The sequence below is a fragment of the Myotis daubentonii genome, chromosome 6 (genome assembly GCF_963259705.1).
Source record: "Myotis daubentonii chromosome 6, mMyoDau2.1, whole genome shotgun sequence".
NCBI lineage: Eukaryota > Metazoa > Chordata > Mammalia > Chiroptera > Vespertilionidae > Myotis > Myotis daubentonii.
This window is the reverse complement of record NC_081845.1, coordinates 23,183,700-23,200,167: the sequence shown is the minus strand read 5'-3', so window position 1 is coordinate 23,200,167 and position 16,468 is coordinate 23,183,700. Positions and strand designations below refer to the sequence as shown.

The following is a 16,468-nucleotide window of genomic DNA, read 5'->3' as shown; positions in this document are numbered from 1 at the left end:
TTTAGATACATTTGGGTTAAACAAATTGTATTGTTAAAATTAATTTCCTCTTTATTTTATGTGCCTAGTAGAACATGTAAAATTACAAATGTGGTTCACATTATATTTCTATTGGAAACACTCTTTAGACTATACACTTCCTGAATAGTGAGTGTTTATTCAATTATGCATGTTTATCCCCCTAAGGAACACACTAACTTGTCTATAGTAAAGACTCAGTAAATAATGTTTAAATTTATTGCTGTTCTCTCGAGGTTTTTGAAAAAGTACTTTACAATTTTAGTACACTACTTTCTAACTGAAATGTGTGGCCAGAACTCCACATTGAAGACAATGGGTGGGGGAGGGGAACCTAAAAAGGTTAATGTATGGAACATGTTGTGTGACCATGGCAAACATAGGAGCTCTGACTGCTGATTCAGGAGGTTTCTCTGTTTCCAAAACATGAACTTTTATTACAGTCTGTGGAAGGAACATTAGGACAAGAGGATCCTTGTGGTTTCTCGCTGTATCTGTGGAAAAAATCTGAGATTAAGGTTTAAATTAAACTGACATTAAAAGAGCCTTTGTAGTCACTATGTGTGTTTTAACATCTGTTGCTATAGCTAAAGTGACACTGATTATTACAAATTATGGTTCATGAGTGATTGAATAAAATGTGGTTTCCTACTAATGGACATTTTCTAGTGTTGACTTGATCCTCTTTAATGATGAGACATAGACCAAGGAAACATTATTAAATGTACAGAAAGCATAACACAGAGGAAAAAATTATGGGATACCAAGCTTTTCTCTGGTATGAGAAAAAAGCATTTAGGAATTCCCAGAACCACATCTGTAATTTTATGCATTATTTTGTTTTGGCTGACTTAACTGTGGGGTTCATGGAGGCTCCCCCATGGTGACCTAAATACACATTCTCTTTTATGTTAACGGGCCTCTGAGGATGAACAAACATGTTTCTAGTCACGAGATGGTTGGGGACAACTCATTGCCAATTAGCAAACCTAATTCTGAGGATATTACGTTTTATACCTAGAAAAGATGTTTAGTTTTAAACTTTTCTCCAGGCTTATTTTCTGTTACTCTCACAGAAGAGCCTTCTGCTTCGAACAAACCTGCCTCCTCATTGACTATTGAAATGCCTGCTACTTATCTATGTTCATCTGTATCTTCACCCTGCTACTGACCGAGGGCTCTCTCTGAGAGTCTCACAGTCAGACTCCCCTCAAAATATTGTCAGATTGCTACTGAAGATTAAGTACGGGAAGGATTCTCACACTAGTCCCTCTCATAGGGCAACTAGTCCCCCTCAGACAAGAGGCTGCTCCCATACCAGGCGCCTAGTTTTGGTACAATTGTTTGTGGCCAATATGACAAGGTCATGTTGTTGTTTTTTCCTCACAAAGAGAAGAGGGAGTGGCAGACACCTAGGACTAATAAGTTCCTCTCTATTATCCCAAGTATCACACCTATGTATGGGAGTGCTGTTTCTGTTCATTCCTAAACTCGGAAAACTTTTTTAAAGAAATGATTTATTTAATTACATCAATCACACTGTATATGATGGATGCTAGGATTGAAATGGGTTTGCCAATTTGTTGTTGAGATCTAGCACATTCTTTGGAGAGGCAACAGGAGGTAGTAGATAAGACTCTGAAGGGAATCAGAGCTAGATTCTGCATCTCACTTGCTATGTGACTTTAGGCAAGTCAAGCAACTTCTCTGAGCATCAGTATTTTTCATCTATAAAATGGTGGGGATGCTGGCTTTGTGGTGTATTCAGCATAAAAGGTAATAATTGCACAGTGTCTTAGACACAGCAGACCTTCCAAAATAGAAACCTGCTTTTAATGTATTGGGACATTATTGTTGGATACAATGGTAGAGAATTGATTTCATTTTTACTGAAATGAGTCCTTATTTTATTGAGTACTGAACATTTATGAATCTAGTATGGAGGAGAAGCATCGAACTCAGGTTCTATAACCTCAGAAATTACATCATTTAGAAATTTATGACATTGTACATGGTCATTGATTATATATGGCATCAAGTAGCCAAAGAAAACAAAACAAAACAACTTCCTAGTCAATTATTTGGATTTTAGTGTATTTGGTAGCCAACAGGACAACCTTGTGACAAATCAAAGTAGCCTTTAATAATAATGTACATTTGTATAAATCTCTAAACATTATTTTAATTAATCCTCATAATAACTATTTTGTTTGGGAGATAGTTACCAAATGATGATAGTCATCATAATGATAATTATTAGGGAAAAAATAGTAATATCACCTGGTAGAGGAGGGATTGCATATATAAGAACGCACAAACCAAGGAGGCCAGAGTTCTTGATTCTAATCCTCAATAGGGATAAAAGGAGGGAAGTAAGATGCTAATATCAATTAGGTGCACAGTAACTGTCACACATTTTATCTCATCCTTGCAATAGTCCTGTCAGACAATATTTCCATTTGGTAAATAAGGACCTTGATGCTCAGGAAGTTTAGTAACATGACTAAGGTTACAGCAAGTGTTCCAGCCAGAATTCAAATCCCATCCTGCCAAAGGCCAACAATCATGTTCTTGTCACTGTAACCATATATTTTTTATGCTTCTACAAACTCCTAACAAGTAATAAGCTTTAAGAATGTATGAGCATATAAACAAAAAGATTTGCATTGACAACACAACACAGTATCCCAGATAAACTCCAAATGAAATCTTTATCTATGGAATTAGGAGAGGGTTGCTCAATAAGTAACTATTTATTCAAAATGACATGCCTGTGTGCTTTTGATTTTTAATTGAAGAAAGAAGGAGGCACTGCACAGGAATAAGAGGGGAATTGGGAGGAGGGGGTATAGGCCCTTGAGAATGGAGAGGGTGAAGAGTTGGGAGAGAATTCCAGCATCTCTTTCCCTGTCCACATCAAGGGATTGACTGTGCAGAGGTGGAGGAGGGATGTCAGGACGAGACACTGAAGCGTAGTGTTCTCCGTGGGCTTTGGAACTCTGCTCGTGAATTGTGCTGCTTGGGTTCTGGTGGTGACCAAATGAGACAGAGAGCTGGGCAGAGGGGTGTTTTCCGCCCCCGCTCTCTGACCCCGGCATTGCCCCTTTATGCCAGCATTGACACTGAGCAGCTGAGGCATCACAAGGATGCCAGACAGTCACCAGCAAAGGTGGCTGTGAGAAACCAGGAACCACAAGCAGGGCTGGAGGCACAGGTGAGGTTAGAGAACATACAGACACACAGCTGAATTTATGTCTGGGAACACGCTGAAGGGAGACTTGTGACTAAGAGACATAAATTGGCTGTTACCTTGAAACTGACCTTGTTTGCACCATCAGGCTCCTGAGAGCTGAGACATAGTCAAATGAATCAGATTAGTAAATAGTCACTTTGGAAAATCCTGGCAACTTTGCCTGTGGGATAGAAAAAGAGTATGTATTCATTGTGAGGAAAGAGAGGAAACCAGGGCTACAAAAACCCCTGCTTGATTTGAGGGAAGAGGAGGAGAGCCGGTGAGCAGAAAAAGCAAGAACTCTGCAAGGCCCAGAGCAGTGGTTTTAAAGTTGGGGTCCCTGGAATAGCTGCATCAGCTTCACCTGGGAACTCAGAGTCATGCAAAGCCTGGTCCCCACCGTAGATCTACTGGAGATAGGGGTGCAGAAATCTGTGCTTTAACAAGTTCTGCATGTGATTCTGTTGCAGGCTTAAGTTTGCAAACCACTAGCCTAGAGGAAGTTGAGAGAACAGAGGTAGGAGGTGGGGGTAGGGGGGAGGGTCTGTGATGTTGAAGGGAGCCCTGGCCTTGGTATTGCCCTTAGGGCTGGGGGAGTAGGGGCCCCTCAGAGCCCAGGTTCTGTAATGCCTGCTTGGTTGGCCTTATCTGCCAGTGGGGAGCAGAGTGCTTACAGCCCAGGCCCGCACCCACCAAAGCACTAACCCCCTGTTGATCATGCCCCAGCACCCATCTGGTGTTTCCTCTACCAATGACCCCAAGCCCTCTTCCAGAGCCCACCCTCCTAAGGTTGACCTCTGGGTGATGTCTGGGGGCAGGGGTGGGGTTGGAGCTGGGGCCCATCGCCAAGAGTGGAGATAGATGTCCTGGCTTGGGGCTCAGGCAGCCCCAGGCACTATCACTGACATCTAAGGCGTGTCCAGGACTAATCGTCTATTCACAGTTTTATTTAGAGGCAACCTAGGTGATCCCAGTTCGAATTATTCATTTGCTGAGAAGAAATAAGACTTTTTTTCTCTCTTAGAAATCTCCTAGTCTTGGAGAGGAAAGCAAGAAATTCTATGATCATTGACTTTGATGTAATTTTAGTTAGTATATTTCTGGTTGCCTATTTATATGTTTTAAGTTGAATTGATCATTTAATTGATATTCTAAAATATGCTTTCTTTTTAAGAAGCTACTATTTGTAGAATTATGCAATAGTTCTGAAAACTTGGGTTAATAAAAAATTAATATCAATTGAACTTCAATTTCAGAATAACTTTAGGGATTTTAAAATATATTTGTTAAAAATTTCTTCATTTCCAGGAAAATGAGAAATATCAAATAATTAAGAGCACCATGGAGATTTTAGGAAAGTAGTGAAAAATATATTCAATTATAAGGTTTATTGTTTCTTTATAGATCGATATGAAATAATACCTTTTCCCTTTTAAAAATTTATTTTTAAAATATCAAAGTCTACATCCTACTGAACTCATATAATTGCATATAATTTAATGAAATAAAAGAAAGCAGAAACAAGATTATGTTAACCAGTATTAGAACACATAAAAAATCCTACAAGGTAACTAGACACAGGGACTTAAAACAGGTATAATTTTCATCTAAGAACTAATGATTAGAGTTAAAAGGTGTCTCGTTTTAAATGAGGAAGTCCATTATATTCATCTCCAGTGGCAAGGGATGATTATTATATTGTAATTATATTTTATATTGGCTCTATATTTCAGCCAGAGTTGCTGAAGAGTAGGAAAAATAATTATAGCAAGCAATTGCATGAAGTGTACATTGGGGAAGGTAAAATTTAAGAAAGAAGCCCTCCACGAGTATGTGCTTGCATGATGGCACCCAGAATTGGGTGTATGAGGCACACTTAAAGTATATATTTCAAAGGCATAGTTGGCTGATTTCTAAAGTCACCTGCTAGCTTTGAAGTCATTTTCATAAGATTCACTCAGTAGTTTTGAGAGACATAGACCGTAGCATTAAGCATTACAACATAATGCCATTTGTTCATTTCAAAGATAGACTTTTTAAAAATTCAGTTCTAGATTCTATGCTTACCTAGTATTGAATTTATTTGTTTATTTTGCCACAATCTCCCCCAAAATTGTAGAAACTGTACATCACTAAAGCCATTGGACTCAGAGATGCCAACTAATAGATGTAAAGAAAGACTCCAAGATTCAGATCTGTAAGAACAATTTGAGTTCAAGGTTTCTTAAATAGCCATGTGCAATCTATATCACACTGTCTTCTCTGTCATTTCCACAAAAACAGCCCCAATTCCATCTCTTCTTTCCCCAAATCAGATGTTTAGTTGATATGCGTTGTAAGCCATAATGGTTTTAAAATAACGCTTGTCCCAGCCACAACACAGGAACATGTGACTAGCAAGTGGGAGAATGTGTTCAAGAACTAACCTCCTAAGTGTCATCATCACTATCTCTTCTCTCAAATCTCTCCTCGACTCACCTCCAGGGCCTTGCCTATCAATCTGTTTCCACCGCAGCCCTTCTACTTGTCCAAGGTTAGTTTACTGCCTTTGTGGGCATCCCTTTTTATTCTTTCTGCTTCTATCATAATTTTAGTTCAAATAAACTAATAGCCCATCAATATCTATAATCTATGTATCCATGATCAAAAAAACACACATAAAACCCCATTTCTCTGTGAGATTAAAATGTCAATTCTATTCTTCCTTAAATTGGAACCATATGACATTTTCTTTAAAATCTATTAATCATATTTACAAATAAGAAAGCTTAATTTTAATATTCTTTATATTCACTATAGTGACTGATTTTGTTTTTGCTCACTCTGACCTCTTTTGAAATGGCACTTAAACAGTTCTCCTTAATGTCTGCAGGAATAAAGTAGGACAAATCCCAAACTCTTCTACCAATTTCTGTAGGAAACAAATTTCCTAGACACTGACCATATAATTTAATACCACGGAAACTTGTTTTCTTTCATCTCTATATGCTGAAGAAAACAAAAAGTTTGATTCTCACATTACTTCAAGAATATTAATTTTTCCTATGGGATATGGAATTCTGTAAAACTGCATGCAATGTAGTCCATAGTTTTTCTTGTTTAATTCTTTACAATTATTGTTTTAAGTAAAGTAAATTAACCAAAGCAAATAGTCACATTAGACTGGAGTTCTCTGGTGCAAAGTTATAGCTCTCAGAGTGTCTTTTAAACATGCCTTACCTTGTTGCTACTTATTGTCAAACATACCCAAATGTTTGTAGTGTGTGAATATTAAAACAAACCTATCACAGTGTCTGAGCACAGAGTTAAAAAATAAATAAATAAATAAATAAATAAATAAATAAATAAATAAATAAAATATTGAAATATTTCCATATAACCATTATGGAATGGTTAATAAATAGCTATTGTCTAGAACCCTCTGAGTGCCCCCTGCCCCCAACCAAGTCAGCTGTTTCTGTCAGTCCCAGAGGACTCTTCAAAAACCCCACGCTCCAGCAAGCAAAGGGGTAATGCTTGGCACCACAGGGACCCTGAGGGACAACCCCATCCCCACCCCAAGTCAACATCTGTGCTGTGCTATTCAGCCTATAAAGTATTTTGAATTAGCATATCTATCTAAAAGCAACTTTATTTTTCCTGTGCAATTTCATTCTTTGCATCTAACTGCACTTTGGTCCACACTTAAAAATACACATTCTGGAATCTGGGATTAATATGTCTCTGCCTCTCACTTCTGCTTCTCAGTAGGTGGAACTGCCATCTCAGGCTCTTCCACATGAAAAGAGATGTGCTGCTGGTGGCACACCTCTATATTAGCTTGCAATCCCGAAAGAGAGAGAGAGAGAGAGAGAGAGAGAGAGAGAGAGAGAGAGAGAGAGAGAGATCTACCTCCAGCTTCAAAATAAAAAAAATCACAGAGAAGGATCCTGTTTGGCCCCGTTTGTGTCACATGTCAACCTTTGAACCAATCCTCATGGCCAGAAGCATGGGGTTCTATAATTGACTTTGTCTGAATCACACACCTACCTTGTTAGGTATCCATGGATGAGTAGTTTCCAAATGAGAAAGTGGAGGTGGGATGGGAGTGGGGCTGCTTTTACCATAAAAAGAGGAAAGGGTGCCAGGATGACAAACAATGAATGTCCCCAACACTAGACTTTCTAAGCAAGGCTGAGTGTTTACATTCTTGCTTACAAGATTGCAGAGTACTTACTGAATATCTCTTGATTACAAATTTGTATGTGAGCTCAATACCTGACTTGTCTGAATGTTGGTTTTATGGTAAAAGATTGGCACAGCGTGCTGATCAGAAGTTTCTACAAACCACCTTTTCATTCACAATGTATATAAAGCTCTCCTCATAAAGCTGAAGGGTCTGCTATTTCCTTTTGGGGTTTAATGAGGACCATGCTAATGTAATGCAATGAATGCATATTTCTAAACTGTATACCCCATTCCCATTGTTTTTCTTTCACAAGTCAGCCCATGAGGCACAATATTGATATCCACTGGCAGGTCACACCATATCTGGAGAGGATGAGATCACCAGGGGTAATGTTGCCAGGACCTTTCTTTGATTCTGACCCTTTAGCTTTAATATTATTATTATTTTGCACATTACAAAATGCATTTGTTCTGAAAAATGTCTTCTTGCCTTCCCTGCTTACACAGACTCACAGTAACAATCATTTTTCTCTATCTCAATTGTCCAGGGGTCACAGTGAGTTTTCCAATTTCAGCAATTTCTGTGGGCTCTTCAAACATCTGCAATTCATTCTCAATATATTCTCCCATCTTCCACATTTTTAGAACCTCACACAATTCTTGGACACAGTAGGTACTTAGCAAATAGCTATTCATTCGCTTTGACTCTCTTCTTGTTTTCAGGGAACAATTAAGTCTTGCCATTTTCTTTTATAAAATATGAAGTGAGAAAAAATAGAATCCCAAAATAGAAACCTAAATTACCAAGGCAGCACGGGCATCATTTGGAGGAAAATCGGTTTTGCATAAAATTGAAATGGAGTGTGCTGTGCAGCCTCCTGTATAAGAGGACTCAGCGGAGAAGCAGAAACAGCAGGGACTAGTAATAAGCCCCCAATTTGGATGTTAATCATCTTCCATTTCATTTAACACTTTCAATTTAATTAAGTAATGTACACAGTTCAAATAATAAGACTTGCAGTCAGTTTTTTTTTTCATTGCAATTTAAATGGATTTTCTAACCACTGTCCTTAACACTATAAAATTATTTTAATGGCCTTGTAGGTTTTTGGGATTTTTGTCCAGTTTATCTAACATAAGTGATACGAACTTATGGAAGTATGTGACTGGGTAAAGCAATATCGGTCACTTGTTCATTCAATAAACCTAGGCTGAGTGCTGCACACTGTGGAAGTAGGAGCATCCAAATCATATTCACAGAACTCCAGTAAATAAATAGCCTTGAATTTGTGACATAGCTACAAAGGACTGCAGAGCTCACCTGCTCCAAGCCCTTCATTTCTCAGATCAGGGCACTGAGGTTCAAATGGGTTGAGTGACTTGCTCAAGGTAGTGGCAAAGCTAGAACCAGAATTTTTTTTATTCCTTGTGTCTTGCATAGTACCTGGCTTTAAAGCAATCAACAAAAATGTCTTCACCAGTTACTATATGCTGGGAGCTGTGCTAAGCAATGGGTAAGAGTAAGCTTCTGTCCTTGGGAGCTGCAACTCCAAGTGAGGCAGACAGAACATGGAGAGGGGGTAGGTTAAAAAGAGAAAACACATAGAAGAAACTTTGTAAATGTCCCACTAATGAAATATGACAGAAAATAGTGTCTGTGTCTTTGTGACACTCATGTTCTAATAGGGGATATAGACAAGTAAAGCAGAGCAAATGTGTGTTTTCATTTAAATAAATACCACAAAGGGTCAAGGGGTGGTAAGACAACGGGAGACTGTCCCAAGTGTGTGATTCTTAGCAGGAGTTCCCAGATGGACAAGTAGCTCGGAGGGAAGAGTCTGTACACAATCAAGGATGTAGGAGAGCAGTCTTTAAGACAATGCCAATCAAGTTATTTTGTAGAGGAATTGGATGCACTGGGGACATAATGGGAGATGAGACTTCAAATCCTAGAAGACTTGGTATCCCAGACCAAGGAATTTAGGTTTCACCACTTTAGAGAGGTTCGTCAATGTGTGTAGCACCCATTAGTGGTGAAATCAAGTCAGTGGGTTGCCATCAGCAACTTAAAGGAATAGACTAGAATAGAAAATGTCAGTGAATTTCATGTATAAAGGGTAAATTTTGGGATGGAACCAGTTGTTTGATGGAACCTTTATACTTATTATAAATGCATATGTGCACAGGTAATTCCTACAGGACGTCAGTCCTGATCAAAAAGGTTTGAAAGCCACTGCTTCTGGTGATAGGGAACCACTAACGAGCTGGGACGTTTGCATTTATAAATATGCCGTGCTTTCAGTAAGAACAGAGTAAAGAGAAGGCCATTTCAAGCATGGCTTTAGGAATCCAGAAGAAAGACGGTAAAATATTGATACTTGGATAGAGAAAAGGGTGTAGACTGGAGAGCTAAATGATCAATAGACTTGATGATTCATCACTTCTTTCCATTCTCACTACTACTATTCTTGCTTGGCCCTTACCATTTCTTTTATAATCAATTCCTGAGTAAGCCAGCTAGCTGTGTTCTTGACCATCTTAAATTCATCCCTCATTCTGCACTGAAAGACACATCTGACAATCTCACTCTCCTGCATATACTTCACTGACCACTTACCAACCTTTCTGTGGCGTTTCAGTTCTCACCTCTCCCCTTTCCGCTCACTTTCTTCACATCTCATGTAGACTATACATATATATCCTATATAATAAAGAGCTAATATGCTAATTAGATCAAACAGCAGAATGACTGTCCTGACGACCTTCTGGACGACCATCTGGATGACCTTCTGGACAAAGCCAGGGCTGTGAGGGCCCAATGCAAGAATTTCGTGCATCGGGCCTCCAATATATATATTGGGATCATGCTATGAAGTAGCCTCAGGCACCAGTGAAAGAGGAATCTGCTTCCAGGTGCCTTCTCCTGAATTTCATTAATGTTATCACCAACCTGCTGACAGGTACCCTCTGAAAAGGAGTAGCTATGGAGGTCCCCGTTTATAATCCACTGAATTAGCCAAATAATTTCACTGGAAAACTTGCTTGACTATATCCGAATTGAAAGTTACTGTGGCATCATATAAACTAAGTCAGTTTTCTGCAATAAATATGCCTCTCTGGAAATTGCAGAAGTTGTGTCCAACGTCTAGTTGGATTTTAAGGAAAAGACAGCTAGGTTTCCACTCCCGGAAAACAAGAGGGATGATGAGGCTAGCAGGCACTGCCTTGGGTTCACAAATACTGGTAAGTACCTGAACACTCTAGAATTGTTCTGCATCAGTTGATATTATTATCAGCGAACCCATTTTAAATTAAGGAGAATATCTGTTTACTATTACAAAGTGGGGAAAAAAACCACACTTGGAAAATCCCCAGGAGCTGGCCCATCTCTTTAATCACATCTGGCTATTTTGTAGTCGAAGGGAGCATTGCTTTGAGCTATTTTTTTTTTCAAATAAATAAATTAATAAAATCAGAGCCAACTGGATTTAGCAGAGAAATTAGATTAATATTTTGCATGCATTGTTCAGTAAGAGTAGTTGTATGGTTGACAGAGGGCCTTGCTTTTTCACCCCAGTGTCTAGAGAGGTAGTTGCTTCTAGTCTGGCTCAGGAGACCAGGCTCCTATAGAGCCAGGGTGAAGGAATTCTTGATTTGCTCCGCGTAAGGAGGATGTCTTGCCCCAGTCTATGTTTGTATACAATGCTCTCCACAACGCTTGTCTAGCTCTGAACAAAGCCATGGCCCAGGTGGCCAAGGAGCAGGGCTGTAACTTGTATCCGGGCATTCATTTTGCTCACACATACAGCTGCTACAGCTTTCTGAGAGCCACTGTGACTTGTCTCTGAGTTACTCCCTCCAGCAGAGCAATTCTCCGCCTGAAGAAACACAATAGGCCAGTTGTAGCTTGAATTCCCTCAGGGGCAGAGAGGCTCCCCGCAGCAGTTTTGGAGGGCACCCGGCCTGACTAAGGCCAGAGGAGAGCCTGGTGAGTTTACTGACAACAAGCCTCTCTCAAGATCAAGTAAACATCATAAACCCTTCATTCACTGGCCTATAAAAACCACTTGGGAGGCTACAAAGCCAGTGAAATGTGTGAAGGGGTAGCAGGGAAGGTACACATTGAAGCCAGTATGAGAACTTAGCCAAAACAGACAAAACATTTCAAGACAAATCATGCAATTAATGCCAGGAACAGTGCTGTTACAGAATGTATGACTCTATTTTTGCAACACCTTTCTCCCTGATGCTTCTGGAGAAATTGAATATTTCTACACGTCCCCTGCCACATTCTCTGTGGAAAGAAAGGGAATATCATCTTCCAATATTCAAAAGGATTAGGATGGGTTTATTCACTGAAGGTCATTCAAATCTTGGGCCTTTCTATTAAAAGATTGCCTTGCCCACACCTTGCCCCCAGTGGAATGTGGCAGGGAAACAAAGACTTGAGTTTAATGCATATTGCAGTAAGTTTAAGTGAAATATAGATTATAATAATCAAAGCCCCAGAAATATGAACTTAATACTTGACACATACTTCACACGTAGATCCAGGCAAGCCATTTATTTCTTTGTTTGTTTTTCCCCTGAGAGATTTAAATAGAATACAGCTATTTGTTTCAAGTCTCCAATTTATATTTGCAGCTTGAATCTTTCCCCTGAAATCCAGACTTGATGATCCAGTTGCCTACTAGATAGCTCACTTAGATGTCTTACAGCCTTATCAAGTCTTTACTGAAAAGCCACCTTCTCAGGAAGAACTTCCTTTCTCATCTAATTAAAATTGTACCCTCCCACCCCAAATGATACTGATCACTTGTCTCTACTTTGTTTTCTTCCTTACATATTATAGTTTATTTATTTTATTAAATAAATAATGTATTTTCTTAATAAATAAATGTATTCCCTTAACTCTAACTCAAGCTCCATGTGGGATGTTTTGTTAACTGGTGTATTGCAGATGCCTAGATTATGCCTGACACATAGTTGATCTTCAAAAATGAATGGTGAATGAATAAATGAAAGTTAAAAATGTTGAAAACATTAGATTGTTTTTTTGTTGTGCCTTTTTTTAATTAGAAGATATGAAATCATTTTATTTCTACTTCATAGAATTCTACTTCATACTTGTTCTACTTGATAGAATAACTTTATGACAGTGACCCATGAAGGTGTGGGGTAAATTTGACTAGGGTTTTGTTTGGCCAACATTGTTTGTTTGCTTGGGGGTTTCATTTGTTTTATAATTTAAATTTAAATGTCCTTAGCAAACTGGGACATTTGCCACAGTCCTCACCACTCCCTATTTTTATACCCTGGTCATAGGGCTTTATGAACTTTCTGTTCCTGCCAGCATCTGAAAGCATTCAGTTTGACAATTATACCCTACTAGAAACTAATTTAATGTTTGCTTTAACCAAGAGGTGTAGTTTTGACCACCTAATAATTTACAGTGTGACTTTGGGCAACTTACTAACATCTTTGAGTCTCTTCTGACTCTAAAATTGTATTAAAAAAATCAGTTGGTTGTTTGACAGCTTTGCTCAAGGCCATATGAACTATTTTTGGAATTCTTAGCTGGATACCAAATAAAATGACAATTCCTTATGAGATTCTTAATCCTTCTGATTTCAAATATCCAACAGATCATTTAAATGTATTGATCATTTGTATACTTTGAAGTGGGATATACTAGTAATGTATATAAATTTCTGTCTTTTGATAAAACCACTCTATAACCTAATGAAGGTTAGATTCAGTCACATGAACATTATTCCATTAAAATGAATAATTATAAAATGATATTATATGAGATTTACTTAAATTATAGTGGTCCTGGCCAGCCGGCATGGCTCAGTGGTTGAGCATCAACCTATGAACCAAGATGTCAGGGTTCAACTCCTAGTTAGGGCATATGCCCAGGTTTCGAGCTGGCATCCCAGTGTGGGGCATGCAGGAGGCACCCAATCAATGATTCTCTCTTATCATTGAAGTTTCTATCTCTCCCTCTCCCTTCTCTGAAATCAATAAAAAAAATATATATATATAGTGATTCATAAATATATGATTTACATTTCAATTTACCTAGACCCTTAATCAGTCAGGTCATACAAATTTTTTGAAGATATATCTGTTTAAAATTCTATTCATAGTAACCCCAAAGTTAAATCTCTTTGACAAAAGAGACATTGAAAATAAGCCAGAATAAAAGATTGTTTTTAAAATACAGTGTTGGCAACTAATCAGGAACAATTACCAAACATCAAGCTCAAAACCCTCTAAATAAAAAATAATAAAAACATTTTTCATCTCTAATAAAATTTAGCACTTTTTAGATTGATCAAAAACATAATTGATACTAAAAACAAAGAGAGATTCTACTGTAGTCTCAAACTTTTAGATTTTCATTTAGACTTTTATTAATGAATCAAATAAATTCTTTGACTACACTTATTAACATGCTTATGGGGCCCTAGAGTGCAAGAAATACTGATGAAAACTCTCAAAAAGCAACTTCTTTTGTAATAAAATTGTTGCAATGATGAAATATAGGTTAACTCATTTAACAGCAATTATATCTTATGCTACGCAGTTAGTACTTTCTCTAGTTAGAATAACTACTATAACCCACCTTAGAGATTTATGAACTCCCATTTTATCAGCATAGTTATAATAGTGAGAGTCAAAGTAAAATAGTCATCATCTACTGAATACTATGCACCAGACAAAACACTTGGGCGTTTGATAACATCTTCACAACAACCAGAAAGAAAATACTATTTCCCCAGTCCTACAGATGGGGAGACAGACTCAGCGAGATGAAACAACAAGCCAAAAAACATACACTCCTGGAAAGCCATTGGTCAGCCTGATAGAGAAGTTGTGAGCCTGAATTCTCCTTTCATGAATACCCATGCCCCATATTTCCCACTGAAGCCCAATTAAACATCAAAGGAGGTCAAATGCATTTGTTTATTATTCTCTTTTGCACATTGTAGGTACGAAGATGGATCAAAAATCCAATGGTCAGTGTGGACAAGCATCAGAGTCCCAGCCTGAAGTACACGGGCCCCTCAGTGGTGCACAGCCCCCATGGGGAGCCCGACTTAGAGCCTTCCTTGTGTCGGACGTGCCTAGGAGACCATGTTTTCCAAAGAGGGGTTCTCCCTCAGGAGAAGGAGTCGTGTCCATGGGAAACTCAACCCAGGTGTGAAGTAAGTTTATTTTCACTCTGGATTAATTCTCCTAAAAGAATTCTAGGCCTTTGTTTTGATTTTTTTTTTTTTGGCTGGGGGGGGGGGGGGAGTGTTTTTGTTGTTATTGTTATTGTTATTGTTTGAATCTATGTTGTAATATGCCAAAAGAAAAAATCTTAATGTACATTCAGCTTCAGAGAATATAGAATTTGGCTTTTTTTTTTTTATTTAGCCCATTGTACTAATTTTTAAAAATATGTTGGATTTTTTAGAGCAGTTTTAGAGGATGGAGATTTCCTGTATTTCTCTGCATCCACACATGCAAAGGCTCCCCCACTAGAGTGGTGTATTTGTTACAATTGATGAACCATTAGCACTTATGTTTATACCATCACTCAAAGTCTTTAGTTTGCATTAGGACTCACTATTAGTGTTGTATGTTTTCTGGTTTTGAACCAATTTATAATGGCATGTATCTATCATTAAAGTATCAGAGTATAGTTTCACTACCCTAAAAATCCTCTGTGCTCCACTTATTTATCCCTCTCTCCCCAAACCCCTGGAAATAACTGATTCTTTTTACTGTTTTTCATAGTTTTGCCTTTTCCAATTGCCATATAGTTGGAATCATATAGTATCCGGCACTATTTTATGCCATTACAAGACTGATACAGCAATTTTTTGGTCCATTAAAAAGTCTCATTTTTGCTCACACAGAGACCAATGCTTGTATGGTGTGAGAAATATATCATAACAGTCATCTACAGGTGTGTAGCTTCCACGGAAATATTTAGCTCAAAATAACTTGACCCATAACAAAGCACTGTATCATATGCCCATGTTTTCATATATACTCATATTTTTACTAAAATTTATTTTCTTCTGCTACTCCAAGAATTTTTTTTGTCTTAATATTGCTAACCCAAGAAGGCCAGATTACTGACTTAACTTAAAAGTTCTAAAATTTTGAAAATTTACAGTTATATTTTTAACTTGTAATTCAATTAGGCTAAAATTTATTTTGACTTTTTAAATTATTATATTAAATGTTTATTTTATTTTTATTCCCACCTTATTGACATAAAAACACATTAAGAAGACAAAACATGTTATTATAAAGTAGAATTAATTGTAAGTGATCTTCTAATGTGTAATTTTAAATCAGTGCATCATGAGATGATAAATATTAATAGCCCTCTGTCTCCTTTATTAAAAATGGTGTTTTCCAGAAATAAATCATGTTAGCTGCTAAAAAAAAAAAAAAAAAAAAAAGATTATAAACTCTGGAATCTGAGTTTCTTTTGACCCTGGGATATCCACTATCTCAGAATCTGTTCTTTCCTGAAAAAGTGACACCCGCCTGTCTACTTTTAGGGTTATTGGAAAGATAAATGAGATAATGCATATGAAATAGCTCACAATCTATAAAGTGCCATACTAATATAAACCATTAGTACTTATGTTTGCTGATTTATATATTAGCTAAGTCTGTGACTTTATAACACTAAATTAGACTTCCACAATGGACACATATGTAATACACTTTGTAATACTTTAAGCAATAAAAAAAAAAAATTAGACTTCCACAACTAGGTGAGTACTTTGCTGATTGATGAGCATTTGTCATGTGCATTTATTGTTCAGCTATTCTCTGGCTTCATGCCAGGTTGGCCATAAAAGGCAATAAATAGATTCTAAAGGCAAGGATTGCCAAACTTTTTCTGTAAAGGGCCAGATAGTATATATTTTAAACTTTGCAGGTCATACAGTATCTGTCACTTACATTCAGCTCTGTTCTTGTAGGAAAAGCAGCCATAGGTAATAGACAAATGAATGGGCCTGGTTGTGTTCTAAT

At 37.6% G+C, this 16,468-nt stretch overlaps 1 protein-coding gene across 1 annotated transcript in view; it reads left to right on the top strand.

The window, feature by feature from the left end:
- Positions 1-16,468, top strand: part of LOC132236664 (uncharacterized) — an 86,618-nt gene that overhangs the window by 18,266 nt on the left and 51,884 nt on the right. Inside the window, exon 2 of the mRNA XM_059699749.1 lies at positions 14,416-14,631. Coding sequence (XP_059555732.1) covers positions 14,416-14,631 — 216 coding nt within the window. The remainder of the gene's footprint in view (positions 1-14,415; positions 14,632-16,468) is intronic.